Raw genomic sequence first — 15,325 nt, 5'->3', positions numbered from 1 at the left:
TAGCACACTGTTGGGTGTAGGGTTATGAAAGAAGTAAATCATCTTCTTTCCCTCACCAATCTTACTTTTTGTGATGGAGGATTTTGTCATTCTATTGGTTAAAATGAAATGAAACAGCAGAGGGCACTCCAAGGTACAAAATTGTTCCTTTACATTTGGATGATTAATATCATTCTTTAATCATATTTAGTCCTTAATGTGTTTTGGGATATAACTCACTGGGAAAGCTCAATAGTAAATAAATGTATTATTATTCTGTCATTAGTGGTAATCATCATTTCTAAGGCACCCAATCAATCCTAATGTTTTATATTGCTGAGGTCTATATTTTTTTTAAAAAGTAGTTCCTTATGACAAATTCTATAAAAATGCAGGAAAAGAGTGAATGGGAGCTGAAGAGTATTGAATTTTACCTTCAGCTTTAAAGGACATCAGGTGCCAAGGTGTGATTAGGTGCCAGGGCTTAACATTAGGGAAGTAGGCTTTTTTGCAGATGATTTGCCAGAATTCCTGCAATTCATCAAGCCTAAATAAGAGGTTCATAAAAATAACAAGTCTAGTGTTCCCTACCCTCTTCCAAAATACCACTCAAAACAAATCGCTTAAGGTGCGAGGATTTGAGAGTCAAGTTCTAGGGATTAGAAAACACCATGAATTAGCTAAGACTTATAAAAGCTATTTCCAGGGTGAAAAATACAGTTTGAATCAATAGTGTTTAATACAAATGGGACATACATCTTCAACAGTGGAAATTACCAAGTCAATTAACCAAAGTCACTTCATTGGAGAATACCACTTATTAAAGGCAGGGGAGTCTGTTTCTATTTCTGGTCATGTCAGTGACTTCTCAAACTGGAAGATCCATCACAGCTGCTTGTAGGACTGCACAGACATTCTGATTCTCTTTAATGAGTTTTTAGAATGAAGCACTGGTTTGGAAGGCAAAACCCCTGAGTTCTTCTCCCCAGTCCTGCCAAGCACTTGCTTTGTGATTTTGATTGTGTTGTTTCCCTTATCTACACGATGAGAATAAATTGACCAGGAGAGAATTATTAAAAATAGTTAATAAAAATCAGAGCATATTAAATACTAACACTGCTCATTATCCTATATGCTAGGGGCATGCACATGCACTTGAAGAGGTGAACCGTTCATTTTTGAGACAAAAGTAAGCATTAAGTAAATAGATTTATCCCTTATTTTCTCCAAAATTGTCTTTTTAAACAAGTTTCATGAGAAGCACTGCTGGTCCAATTCAATCCAATCCTGAGCACAACCAATTCTTTTGACCACCTTAGGTGTGATCATAAATTCTGCAAAAAACCTGGTCATTTGATGCTTTATCTATACAAAACATTCACTTTTGCTACTGCCTTTCTGTGAGCTGAATTCCCACTGGCTTAAAGATCACAAAAGCAAACATCCAAATTCCCTTGCTCTTTTCTCTTCAAAAGAATAGCATTCCTTCTTCATGGTGCAGCATCCATTTTGCCATGACTAGAAAATGGGGGTTGTAGGTATTCAGGTGCAGAATGGAGTGGTGATGCCCACGGGGGCTCTGAATGCTCCTTTTGGCACCCGTAATGAATGCTGGCTGGCGCCACCACAAAGGAGGAAGGGGATTAGGGGGATATTGGAAAGGAAGAAAAGCAATGGATTAGGACGACAAGAGGATGGCATATGGTTTGGAAGAGAAGGAGAAGGTAAGTAGAGAAGCCAAACGGCTCAAGGTAGCTCAACCCTCACTCTGTTATGAAGTCAATAGTTCTATTGGAGCTCAGGGGAGCATTAAAATGTTTGCACACCAACACTTACATTATCAGAAGCCTACAATGATTGTAGGCAGAAACAGTGTTTCTCAAACTCCACATGACACTCCCAAATGATCGAGATAGAAGGAAAAATCATTAATCCAGAAAGGAGAAAAATGCGGATCTACATTCTTGTTCCATTCAATTAAAAAATAAATAGAACGGGAACACAGAAGACATTCTCACAATAAATAATATCTCTGGGAGTCAACTTCTCAATTTAAACGTGAATTGGGTAAAAAGGGTTATTTTCTGCTCAGTCATTCCAGGATTGGAGCTGTTCCTTGATTTTGTAACACTCCGAGGAAATCTGGATTTTCACATATGCTATTATTTCTCATAACACCCCAGGAAATCCCTCTTCTCAAAAGAGGACAAGGATCGGAAACAAATCAAGCAAGACAGTGTGAAGAATACATCCTAAACACTGCATCTTTCTCTAACATGCACGGGTGGTTGAATAATGCCACATTTTCACAGGGGAGGGCCCCTGTTTTTATAAAACAGTAGATTCATTCTTCAAATGAAAATTGAAGCTGGAAAAAAAAGGTCTCAGATTAATTCAGAGCTTCTTGGCGGTTCCATTTAAAATCAGTGATTCTGAGTTGTCACCTGTTCAAATTAGGGTCTCATTTCCAAGCTGTTTTTGCAAAGCCCAAAGGTAAGCCCAAGGGATCCTGGGTTGAACAGTAAGATATTTGTTGCCTCTGAATCCTCCCTCCCCATCCTGGAGTCACTGCCTGGTTGAAATGAGGAGGACTAGAGGTTTCCCAGCAGGGTGGTTGCCACTGAGCAAAAAAGCTCCAGCAAATTTTTTCCACCACCTGGAGGCCGATCTGATTCCGGCCAAGTCTATCAGGAATTTGGATGGAGTAGAGTCCATCAGTGGACTCAGGAGAAGACCGCTTCTTTCCAGAGTAACTTGCTAGAGGATCCCTGAGAGGCTGGTTCATTCCTGGGGTTGATCTGGGAATTCAGTTCTCCTCAAGGGCAGGTGAAACACAGTAGAGAATAGGAGAGTCAACTTTGGTCCAAGCCCCAAGGTCAATTTAAATCAGTTCTGAAGAAGAACTAGTGCTTAGAATAGTGCTCAGCACATAGTAAGCACTTAACAAATGCCATCATCATCATCATTATTATAATTATTATTATTAAACCCCGGGATTAGCCCCAGAACTGCCCCTAATCCCCCAGACTGGATCTGGGCTGGGCCAGGCCCTGCCACGTGCCTGGACTGGGTCAGAACAAAGTCAGTCTCCAGGGCTGGGGAGGAAGGTTACTTTTTCCAAGCACAACCTGTCCATGGCATTCAGCACTTTGGAGGCACTGGAAGAGCCTGGTTATTGGTTCTGCAGTAGCTCCTCCCAGCAAATAGGCTGGGAAAACACCTCCCTCTCCAGCCAGAGTTCATAGGAATAATGGAAGTCCTCAGGAAGTTCCAAATTCTGGCCCAGCACACTTTGCAAGCAGTTGTCCACGGGTGTAAACTCAGAGTCCTGGGGCCTATCGTACCGCCGACTGTTAAAGGCTTCAATGTTGGCCCTCAGGGTACACTCCTCTGCTTGAAAATCCCATGGCCTGGCATCAATGTCTGCATTTGGAAAAGAGCAAGGGAGAGAATGACTTGTGGCATCAGGGCTAATCAATTAATCAATGGAATTATCGAATTACCTATCATATGCAAAGCAAAGGGCATTAAGAGGGCAAAAATTGTAGAGGGGGTGAGGATTGGGATGGACAGATTTCAAAGAGTTAATGGATCAGAAATCAATCGTATTTATTGAGCGCTTACTGTGTGCAGAGCACTGTACTAAGTGGTTGGGAGAGTACAATATTACAGAGTTGAAAGACACATTCTCTGCCCCAGTGAGCTTTCAGTCTAGAGGGAACGCCAACAGAAACAGCGTGGCTTACTGGAAAAAGCACAGGCCTGGAAGTCAGAGAATCTGGGTTCTAATCCCAGCCCTGTCACATGTCTGTGTGACCTTGGGCAAGTCACTTAACTTCTCTGAGCCTCAGTTCCCTTATCTGCAAAATGGGGATTCAATACTTTTTTTCCTCCTACTTAGCCTGTGAGCCCCATATGGGACGTGGTTATGTTGTATCTAGGACTCAGTGGAATGCTTGGTTTATAGTAAACACTTAACAAATATTATTATTATTTTCCACCCTGATTGGAAACTCTTGGATATTGTCAGAGACTTAGAAGGAATGAGCATTTGTGGGACACAGCACTGTATCAAGTGCTTAAGAAAGTACAATAGAATTAGAAGGCATGATCCCTACCCTCAAGGAGCTTATGATTAACAGGAAAAACAGACCTCCCCTACCCTCCCATCCCTTGAGACAGAGTTCTGAGCTTTCAACAGAACAGCTCTACAGATTCCCTGCTTTCATGGAACACTCCCAAGTGCTTAGTACAATGCTCTGTATTCAGGTGTTCAATAAATGCCATTGGTTGGTTGATTGATTATTTGAGCAGAAAGGGAATAGGCTGAAAATTTAGGAAATTTGGATTTTAACCCATCTTCTTCCAGTGAGATGCTGAGTGGCTTGGGGAAGTTACGAAGCAGCGTGGCGCAGTGGAAAGAGCACGGGCTTTGGAGTCAGGGCTCATGAGTTCAAATCCCAGCTCTGCCACTTGTCAGCTGTGTGACTGTGGGCAAGTCACTTAACTTCTCTGTGCCTCAGTTCCCTCATCTGTAAAATGGGGATTAAGACTGTGAGCCCCACGTGGGACAACCTGATTCCCCTGTGTTTACCCCAGCGCTTAGAACAGTGCTCTGCACATAGTAAGCGCTTAACAAATACCAACATTATTATTACGAGCTTTGAGTTTCAATTTCCTCCAAAAAGAGGGTTAGGATCCCAGGCCCTTCTTACCTCTCAGGAATGTCGGATGGCTCGAGAAATAATTTGAGAAAGCTAAGTAAATTCAAGCTTCATTAAATGTAATAAAAATAATTATGGTATTTGTTAAGTGCTTACTATTTTTCAAGCACTGTTCTAAGCGCTGGGGTAGACTGACTACATATTATAGTCCATATTTGAGCAGGCTAAATCCATCAGCAGACAAAAGTCCTGCATTAGCCTGAACTCCTGTCCCAGGGCAAAGAACAATTTTCATCAGAAAAGTTGACTTATATAACCCCCCTGGGACTAGGAAGGGTGATGAAGGAAAAGCACTTGATATTTATCCCACTTTTAGCCCCACAGTACTTATGTAAATATCTGTAATTTACTTATTTATATTCAGGTCTGTCTCCCCTTCTAGATTGTAAACTCCTTGTGGGAAAGGACTGCATCTGCCAATTCAGTTGTATTGTTCTCTCCTAAGCACTTAGTACAGTGTTCTCTACACAGTAAGTACTCACTAATTACCACTGAGTGCTGATCGAAGAGTAAAAAAAAAAAATCTTCTGAGTTGGGAGTTTCGAGCACAAACACTCACCATTTCCATAAGCCCAGTCATCATTCATACGGTGCCGTACTTTCTGATAAATGGCAGACATGGTCTTCATATTGCTTTTTCTCCACTGTCGCCCCAGATATTTGGTCTGGATCTTCAGCAATTTCAGGACATACAATTGCATCATGGCCTGTTTGACCTTCAGTGCCCGTTTCAGGATTGGTGCCGACTTAAACACGACTAGCATCTGTACAGTGAAAGAGGAGAGAAGAGCCAGGCCCATGAGAAAGGGCATATGGAATTTCGGAAAACTTTTGGGCATCACCAGCTTGCCAGATGGCCCAGTCTGCTTGGATAGTTAGATTAAAGAGGGGTAGCCCTTGAGACACTCTTCACTCTATTATTATTATTTTAGTACCCATTCGTGATCAAATACCACATTTCTCCTCCTATCACCACAACTGCATTAAACCCAGATAGGAAGTGACCTAGCCATGTTATATTTCATTACCTTGCCAGTTTAACAAGGAAAGACTCGTAAGCAGCAACCCAATGGGTGAACTGAATGCCAAAATGAAACCAAAATCTATTTTTGGGTGCATCTTTAGAGGGTTGCTTACAAGACAGAAGTTTCCTGGCCACAGAAGCTTTGAGCTGCTAGCAATATTCTGAATCTTCTGGATTTGATCATGCTCATTCCAAAGAAAGAGGAGGCAAAGTGTTGAGCAGCATGTTGGGGTCCAGTTGAGATTCAGACCTAGATGTGCTCTGTGATCTTGTGCCAACCCTTTCCTCTTTTAGTATTTTAATATCCTCCATGAGAAAATAATCCTGCCCTTTTTCTCACGATTGTTGTTCAGATAACAAGAGCCAATTTATATCAATGGTATTTATTGAGCTCTTAGCACGTACAGAGCCTGTATTAAGTGCTTGGGAGAGTATAATGCAACAGAATTAGCAGATATGTTCCCTGCCCATAACGAGCTTACAGTCTTCAATTACTTATAAACTACTGTTAGTTTTACTTTTTTAGCTATGGCCTGTGACATGTGGTATCTACAACACTGCCGGGAAAGGACCAAATATTGAACTACCCCCAAAATTTTTACCAGCCCATATCACTAATGTCAGAGTGTTGCATTTGAAGGCCATAGGCATCAATATGCTTAAGAAATAGGAAAATTCTTCTGTTTGTTCCTTTTTTGTCCTCTCCTATGATGATGGGGATGGAGTCTCCCATTAAGATGGAAGAGCCTAACTTCTGAGACTTTAGAACAGAGAACCTGCATGAAGGGATGGATTATAGTAATAGTGGTTTGGGCAGCATCTCTTGATCTATCAGTCAATCAATGAATAGTATTTATTGAGCACTTAAAATATGCAGAGCACCGTACTAAGATCTTGTGAGTCCCATGTGGGACATGGACCGTGTCCAACCTAATTCTATGTATGCCAGCATTTAGAACTGTGCATGACACATAGTAAGTGCTTAACCAATACCATAACATATAGTAAGTGCTTAACCAATGCCATAATCATTATTACTATTAGTACAACTCAACAGAGTTGGCAGACATATTCCCTGCCCCAAACAAGCTTACAGTCTAGAAGGGGAGGCAGACATTATATTCTAAATATAAATATCATAATATATGATTTAATGATATGTCCATAAGTGCTGGGGTGTTGAGGGTGGGGCAAATATCAAATGTCCAGAGATCACAGATCACCCTCTCACCCCTGTGAGTCATGTTCCCACTTGAGGCACAGAGTAAAATGAACAAGTAAACAGGCAGGTGTGCAGGCCATTCTGAAGTTGATGCAGAGATTTTTTTTTTTTTTACATGCAAGACCCATATATATTTTTTTATATGTCAGGCACTGTACTAAGCACTGGAGTAGTTACAAGATAATCAGACTGGACACAATCCATGTCCCACAGAATGCTCACAGCTTACAGTTTTAATTCACATTTTTACAGATAAGGTAATTAAGGCACAGAGAAATTTAGTGACTTGGCCCAAGGTCACGTACCAGACAATTGGAGGAGCTGGGATTAGAACCCAGGAGGTCCTCCTGACTTCCAGGCCTGTGCTCTATCCTCTAGGTCATGCTGCTTCCCATGTATGGGTGAAGAGAGCACAGAATAATGCCAGTGTTAGGCCCCGGTGCCTGCCATAAACCAGCAAGTGACTGATTTGGTAGTCACTCTATTTTCACTGTCTGGAAGGAAATTTGAAATATAGTATTCTAGACCAGTCCTCTTGACATTTCCTTTAAATGGAAAAGTAAACATTTCTACAAAGAGTGGGAATGGCCTCTGAAATGGCAGAGGAGGAAGCCATTTTTCCCAGATAAGTGCCCAGAGTTTGAGGGCTCTGCATTTATTCAGTCCTCAGTAGGATTTTGGGCCCAGCTCACCATAGTCCTGGAATGCTTCCATTTAGTCAACTTGTTGAGTACCCTCAGTAAATTGATACAGGAAAAAAGATTCCTCCAGCAGAACTGGTTGTTTTCTCCAGTTTCCTACAGTCAACATAAAATGAAAAACAAAATGAAACCGAGAAGGTATTCAGGCTTACCACAATTGTCACATAGCTTTTTTTTCCCCATAGAAACTCCAGCAGGAATGCTACTCATCGACTGTTATTCAGCCTGGGAAGACAGGCTTCTCTAGTGCTATTTCAGACTGATGATGTCCCAGTGGGGTTGGGTGTAGGGGAGAGTCACCCAGACACAGAGGCATACACTTTGCCCACCGTCGGAAAGGGCCTCTGAAAAGGCTGCTGTTGGCACAAAAGATGCAACCCTGAGAATAGTATTAGCTGTCAGGAGGACACAAAGATAAAATCAGTGACCTGATAGTTCAAGCAGGACTCCCTTTGTGGCTTCCCTCTGGGAGATAGAAAATAGAGGGGGAATTACTCCTCCATTCGCTCACAATTTTTCTGCAGTGAAAAAAGGACAGTGCCCAATGCTTTGCTATTTTTAAGTCAGTCTGCACTAGAGATCTCCATGTGAGAGAGGTTTGACATTTGGAAGATGAGTTCTCCATCTCCTCTTCCACAACCAGAGTGTGCTTGACTGACCTTTTCTTTTGAAACAGGAGGGAGAAGAGGGAATGTAGCAAATATTTCAAATAGCTTCAAAGTAAGATGATTTTTCAAGAGTTGGATGCAAACAATCAATCATCATAAGAGGATGATAGCCTAGAAATGAGGTATTTTTCAGGGACAGATACAACAACATGTGCGATTTCAGATCTGCAAATGGTCAGTTTTATGATGAGGAATGCTTTGATTATGTGTTTGGGGTAGCATGCTGCTGCAGAATTAGGGAATAGTTTTCTGACAACCTGCATCTGGCAGCATAATAATAATAATAATAAACAATAATTGTGGTATTTGTTAAGCATTTACTATGCACCAAGCATAGCACATACAGCCGGGGTAGATACAAGGTAATTGGGTTGGACACATTCCTTGTCTCACATAGGGCTCGCAGTCTTAATCCCTGTTTTACAGATGAGGTAACTTGGGCACAGAGAAGTTAAGTGACTTGCCAAAGGTCAAAGAGCAGACAAGTGGCAGAACATGGATTAAAACCCAGGTCCTTCTGATTCCCAGGCCCTTCATCAATCAATTCACTAAGCCACCCAGCGATGTGGTTTGGGAAGAGTATGAAGCATTTGTGCAGCGAAGCAGCATGGCCTGATAGATCATGTGCCTGGGAGTCAGAGGACAAGGTTTCTACCCCTGCTCTGCCATTTGTCTACTGTGTGGCCTTGGGCAAGTCCCTTCACTTCTCTGTGCCTCAGTTATCTCCTCTGTAAAGCAGAGATTAAGTCTGTGAGTCCTTTTATCATTATCAATGGTATTTGTTGAGCAGGTACGTGAGCAGAGCACTGTACTAAGGGCCCTACCCACAACAAGCTTACAGGGACTGTGTCCCTAGCGCTATTACAGTACCTGGCACAAAGTAAGCACTTAATAAATACCAGAAAAATAAAAGGAATATATTAAAAAATACCATACCAAAAGGAAAAAATAAAAGGAAACCCCTTTAGCCTGGGGTTTTTCAGGGACACAACATTCATATTTTGGGAGAACTGATTGAATTTTGAGTGTTTGGTTCGGAGACACAATCCACAGGTCAGATAAATCACAAAAGTAGTCCTTGTTGTCCAGTTGAAACCCGAGTTATTCATAATGGGGAAGCGGGGGGTGCTTATAAGGAGGGAGAGGAACTGGGGAAGAGAGCAAGATTCAGCAAGGGAGAGGGGGATTTAACGCTATGTAGTGTGTCCAGATTTCCTCTGAAAAATACATTTTAAAGCAAACACCTTCCTGAAATAGCCCTGATCCTCAAGGGCTTTGGGCACTTCCACGGGACAAAAAGTTTGAGGGTAAGGGAAACACTGGGACTAAGAGATAGGAGTCCTCTCTTAGGATTAACTCAAACCATGCATTTGGTAAGAGCTCTCTGTACACCTCTGAGGGCAGAAATCAGTGCACTTCCAACCCTCTGCCTGAACTATACAATAGCCCCCATGTGTGCCTAATGGAAGTGGCACTATTTCTTTTTTGAAAAGGGAACTGAGTCAGTAGGCGGGTTTACTGTAATACATTTCCTCCTCATGACTAACGTTGGGCAGGCGCTCTCTCAGCTCCAAGACAGAGGGAGCAATTATGGAACAGGTCGATTATTCAGCGAGAAACCTAGGGGCCAGAGAACCCTGCACTTCTCCAGCTGGTCAAAAGATGATGATTGAGGGACAAAAAACTGGTTCTGCCCTGCTTTATCTCGTAGTTGCTACAGGAGACCCAAGAAATGCGCCACAGCCTCCCTCCCTGACCACAGCCTCCTCAGCTGACAGTTTTCTTCTTTCTTTAATGTTTCCTCAGGGAACAGCAAGCTAGCCTCCTGCCTTGCTTTTCACAATATGCATCCGAGGTAGGTCTGGACTTGAAGTAAGTCACTGTGGTGAACTGCCTTCTCAAGAGGGCCGACCCCAGAGTGATTTTTCCCTTCTGCCAGCTTAACAGCAAAAGTGGGTACCAAGTGCCACATTTCTACCGATTTCTCTCTTTGACCTGTTTCACAGGTAACTATTTGACTGTCCACACCCTCAGTTCTCCAGAAATATTTTTAGTTTTGCTGAAAATCTGGGATTCTTCTCCTAAAACTGCTTATCTTTTTCTTCCTCCCCCCCACCCCACTTCACCTCCTGTTTCTTTTTTTGTGGTGGAAGTTGGAGTACAAATAAACTTCTTGGTATTCAACCCATCACATATATATTTCCCTCATCTGGAATACAGCATCCACCTCATTAGCTCCCAAACATCATTGTACTGGTAACCAGCCTTATGGACCAAAGCAACGTCAAACAAGCCTCCCACACTAGCCTTTTGGCACTCTTAGCAAATCCAAACTTTCCTTTTCAAATTCCCTCTTACTTGCTCCAGGCTCAGCTAAAGGCATCCGAGCCATCTCCTCACAAAACGGATGAGTATTACATGTTTGGGGCCTAAAGGGATCAGAAGTCATCTTGCTTTTGGACGGACAAGCAGCAGCATTTAGAACAACCCTTCCATCATGCTATCCTGGACCTTCTTTTTTGATCTGCCTTGCACCAGCAGAGTCATGAGGGACTTTATTTGTGCCAGTGTGTCACCAAAGATTTTGAAGCATTGTAACTTTTGAACTCTGGGTAATTTAAGCGGTCAAAAACCTATAAATGGCTCCATCGACCACAATATCTGGTGCTCTTTGTCCCCTCTTATTGCTCTGTGTATGTATTTAATCTCTCCCCACAAGTCAGTGCCCAGTGTCTCAGCCCTGGATTTAGATTGTGAACCTGAGTCTTGTTTAATTCTCTACTGCAGTCTTCTCTAGTGGTAACTCTAGTGCTTTGCACCCAGTAAGTGGTCCATTAAATACCACTGAATGAACTGCTATTTTAACTCAAATCTGCTATACTTCCTGAAGTTGTTCTTATCTCTTCCTCTGGGAAACTGCTAAAACCACAGTACTTCTAGGTCAGGTTTATGAGGTGCAATTACTGAGAGAATTACTTAAAACAAGGAAAAGGAGATCTGAGGGAGAAGCCTGAGTCAGACTGGTATTTCAAATTCACCATAAAAATCCCCTATCTTCCACTGTATTTGGAGACTCAAGTTAGTAATAGGAGACCAAAAGCAATTGCATTTTGCCTTTAAACTTTTTTTCAGGGCTTACAGTGTTCTAAGTGATCTTGAACAGTTATTAGTGATCCGACCATCCTAAGGGCTTTCACTCTATATATGTATACATATGGGTTCTTGATATTCAAATGTGAAGGTCTCGACCATCTGTGAATGGGGCTCATGTGTGGAAGTGTGGCTAACAGTTCCTTTCAATAATCAATCATATTCATTGAGCATTTTACTCCGGGCAGAGCATTGTATTCAATGGTTGAGAGAGCTTAGTCCAATGCACACATAAGAGTCCATGAAATACCAATGATGACAAGAATATAACAGAGTTGGTATACATGTCCCCTGCCCACAAGGAGTTTATGGTCTGGAGGAGGAGCTTACACACCACATACACAAAAAGACAAAAAGATATTGTGGCTAGGAGTTATTCTTAGTGCTGTTTTCACCACTCTGTTTCCAAATTCCACTCTTATAAGGCAGGAAGAACCACATGCCACAAAGCACACGCAAGGTACATACATCAGTCACAAATACTGGGATGGGAGGAAAATCAGTAATTAGCCAAAATGACCACCAGATGAACCTGTTGTTTCACCCAGGGGCTGAAATGAGATTTAAAGTTTAGAACTCTGCAGTAATATGGTTCACTGGTGCCCCAAATTGCACTTAAACCTAATTATAATCTCATTACACATCCCTTTAGACTATAAACTCATTGTGAGCGGGGAAAATCTCTGCCAACTCTGTTGTATTGTAGTCTCCCAAGTGCTTAGTACAGTGCTCTGTACATAGTAAGCACTCAATAAATAATGTGATAATCATGATGATCCACTAATTTAACTGAAATTAGGTGAGCGGGAAGTGGAGGAAAATAAGGTGATTACCAAGATTAACCACCAGATGCCACTGTTTCCCTAGTTTAAGTGGAAGGGTTTGCACCATTTTCTGAAGACCTTTATTAAAAAAATATATATATTCCATCAATTTGCAAAGCTGGAAGATTTTCCGGCTCTTTAGTCTAAATGTTCATAGACAATTCATCTCCGTTGTTCCGCCTTTCACGGTACCCACATTTCCTTGTTGTTTATGTACTGGAGGACACCTGCCCCCTCAGTGAGCGATCAGCTCGCAATTGTGTTTCTCCTAGGCGACAGCTTCTCTTCCTTGTCATTTGTTACTCTTTCTGGGCTCAGTTCAGTTTTCTAAGGCCCCGAGCGGAGAGACAGCCGAGCTGCAGAACAAGAGCCAGAAAGCACCATTCCCTCCCATGGCGCCATTTTCTTCTCCTTACCAGGCTTTCAGCAGTGAGCTCAGGCAGATCTTGGACAATGCAGTAGGGATAATCCAGGACAGAGATGCTGCAGGGGGTAGAAAGGAAGAGGCCAGGTGTTAGGCCACTGCTATCTGTTGCGGAATTGTACATTCCAAGAGCTTAGTACAGTGCTCTGCACATAGTAAGCGCTCAATAAATACTATTGAATGAATGAATAAATGCTTCCAAAAGTGGGGAGGGTATATCTCAGGGCCATTCTGCTACTCAACCAGAAGCCAACCCTGGTAGTTAAATGGTCACTGTAACAATAATAATGATAATAATATTTAATAATTATGGTACTTGTTAAGCACTATGTTCCAAACACTGTTCTAAACACTGGGATAGATACAAGTTAATCAGGTTGGACACAGTCCCTGTCCCACATGAGGCTTCCACTCTTAATCCCCAATTCATAGATGAGATAACTGAGGCATAGAAGTTAAGTGACTTGCCCAAGGTCACAAAACAGACATGTAGCAAAGCGGGGATTAGATCACGGCTCAGTGGAAAGAGCACGGGCTTGGGAGTCAGAGGTCATTAGTTCAAATCCCGCTCTGCCACTTGTCAGCTGTGTGACTGTGGGCAAGTCACTTAACTTCTCTGTGCCTCAGTTACCTCATCTGTAAAATGGGGATTAACTGTGAGCCTCACGTGGGACAACCTGATTCCCCTGTGTCTACCCCAGCGCTTAGAACAGTGCTCGGCACATAGTAAGCATTTAACAAATACCAACATTATTATTAACCCAGGTCCTTCTGACTCCCAGGCCCATGCTCTATCTACTAAACTACACTGCTTCTCTAAGAATATCCTTTCACTTGAACTGTTCAGGCAAGGCAGCAATTTTTGAAGTTACAACAACTTTTATTTCTTTAAAGATGAAAGAGGACTACAGGAAGGCAAAGAAAAAATTGTGAATGTGCATCCCTAAAGGTTATCTGGAAATGTTCTCAATCCCTTGTGTCACAGTAAAACAAGCAGAAAGGTCAAGAGAGTCCTCACTAATTTAGAAATTTTTTGCCTTTCTTCAGGATGAGATTTTATAGAAAGTATAGTTTCAATTCAATCCTTCAGTTTTTAAAAATTGTCTCTCTGGTCAAAGTCATAATAGACCATATTTCCATGTTTAATTGAAATCAGTTTGGATGTAGAACAATAATATTTATTTCACATTTGTCCCAGTAGGGTCACTAGAGCTAGCTGAATATACTGCAAGATGAAAGGTTCCAGAGAAACATAAAAATGGAATTTGAGAGCTGTCAGTCTGAATAGCTTGGGAGCCTCTTCCTTATACATTTATAGCTTCTACTTACATTTACAGCTACAGAATACCTCCATTTCAGTCAGTTGTCCTGTCTTTGAAAGGGTAAAGAGGGTGTTTGGGGAGGGGGGCATTGGCGATAAGAGTTAGCCCATACTGGAGTACTGGAGAAGCAGCGTGGCGCAGTGGAAAGAGCACGGGCTTTGGAGTCAGGGCTCATGAGTTCGAATCCCAGCTCTGCCACTTGTCAGCTGTGTGACTGTGGGCAAGTCACTTAACTTCTCTGTGCCTCAGTTCCCTCATCTGTAAAGTGGGGATTAAGACTGTGAGCCCCACGTGGGACAACCTGATTCTCCTGTGTCTACCCCAGCGCTTAGAACAGTGCTCGGCACATAGTAAGCGCTTAAAAAAATACCAACATTATTATTATTATTATTATTAAAGTATGTGCTGACTTATAAAATGAAGAATCTGGCAATTATTTCCCAAATTCCAAAACCAGCTCCAAAGCAAAGGCTGGGAAAGGTGATGGAGCAGAGGGAGGGAGGGAAGGGAGATCCAACAGTTCATGTTTGGAAACAGAATCCATTCTCAAAACTGGTAGGGGAGGGGAGGGGCTGGGGCCATGGGGAAAGAGTATAATGCAGTGGGCATGAGTCAGAAGCTGAAATAAATGGGGGACCAAAGCTGGGATACTTGGGCACGTTTAACTTCACATGGAATAGAATTTAAAACTGTGACACCTGAACTATTGAAATGGAGAATGGAAGGCATCTGTCTTTTTTTTTTTTTGGTGGTAATTGTAAAGTGCTTACCTCTTGAAAGGTACTGCTTTATGGGCTGGATACAAGGCAATCAGGTTGGATAGTCCATGTCCCACATGGGGCTCACAGTTACAATCTCCATTTTACAGGCCCTAAGAGTCAGAGTACCTGGGTTTTAATCCCAGCTTTGCCAGTTGCTTGCTCCTTAACCTTGGGCAAGTCACTTAACTTCTCTGGGCCTCAGTTACTTCATCTGTAAAATGGGGATTAAATTCTCCTCCCTCCAATTTAGACTGTGAGCCCCAAGTTGGGCAGGGACCATGTCCAATCTGATAAACTTGTATTTACCCCAGAGTTTAGGACAGTGCTTGACACAGTAAGTGCTTAACAAATACTATTAAAAATAAAAATACAAAGATGTCAGCCCTTAAGGAAAGCCCACCTCTTCCCAGAAAGTCCTCAGGGGTGGCTGATTTCAGTCTTTGTCCAGGTTTCTCCCAGAACAACTAGGACCACACTCCAGCAGGACATTCCCAGCAGAGCATACAGAAGAGAACGTGCTGAGATT

The 15,325-nt window shown here is 42.3% G+C and overlaps 1 protein-coding gene across 2 annotated transcripts in view; it reads right to left on the bottom strand.

The window, feature by feature from the left end:
• Positions 1–694: 694 nt before the first annotated feature.
• STRIP2 (striatin interacting protein 2) overlaps positions 695–15,325 on the bottom strand; it is a 33,961-nt gene continuing 19,330 nt past the window's right edge. The window contains exons 18-21 of one of the 2 annotated variants that reach the window (XM_007670881.3): positions 12,709–12,775; positions 7,642–7,746; positions 5,263–5,467; positions 695–3,402 (exon numbers count right to left, since the gene is read on the bottom strand). In XM_007670881.3, coding sequence (XP_007669071.3) covers positions 3,152–3,402; positions 5,263–5,467; positions 7,642–7,746; positions 12,709–12,775 — 628 coding nt within the window. In that variant the 3' untranslated portion in view covers positions 695–3,151. The remainder of the gene's footprint in view (positions 3,403–5,262; positions 5,468–7,641; positions 7,747–12,708; positions 12,776–15,325) is intronic. The other variant, XM_007670897.3, reaches the window with a different exon arrangement.

Source organism: Ornithorhynchus anatinus, chromosome 10 (genome assembly GCF_004115215.2).
Source record: "Ornithorhynchus anatinus isolate Pmale09 chromosome 10, mOrnAna1.pri.v4, whole genome shotgun sequence".
NCBI lineage: Eukaryota > Metazoa > Chordata > Mammalia > Monotremata > Ornithorhynchidae > Ornithorhynchus > Ornithorhynchus anatinus.
The sequence above is the reverse complement of the archived record's forward strand: the minus strand, read 5'-3'. Positions and strand labels throughout refer to the sequence as shown.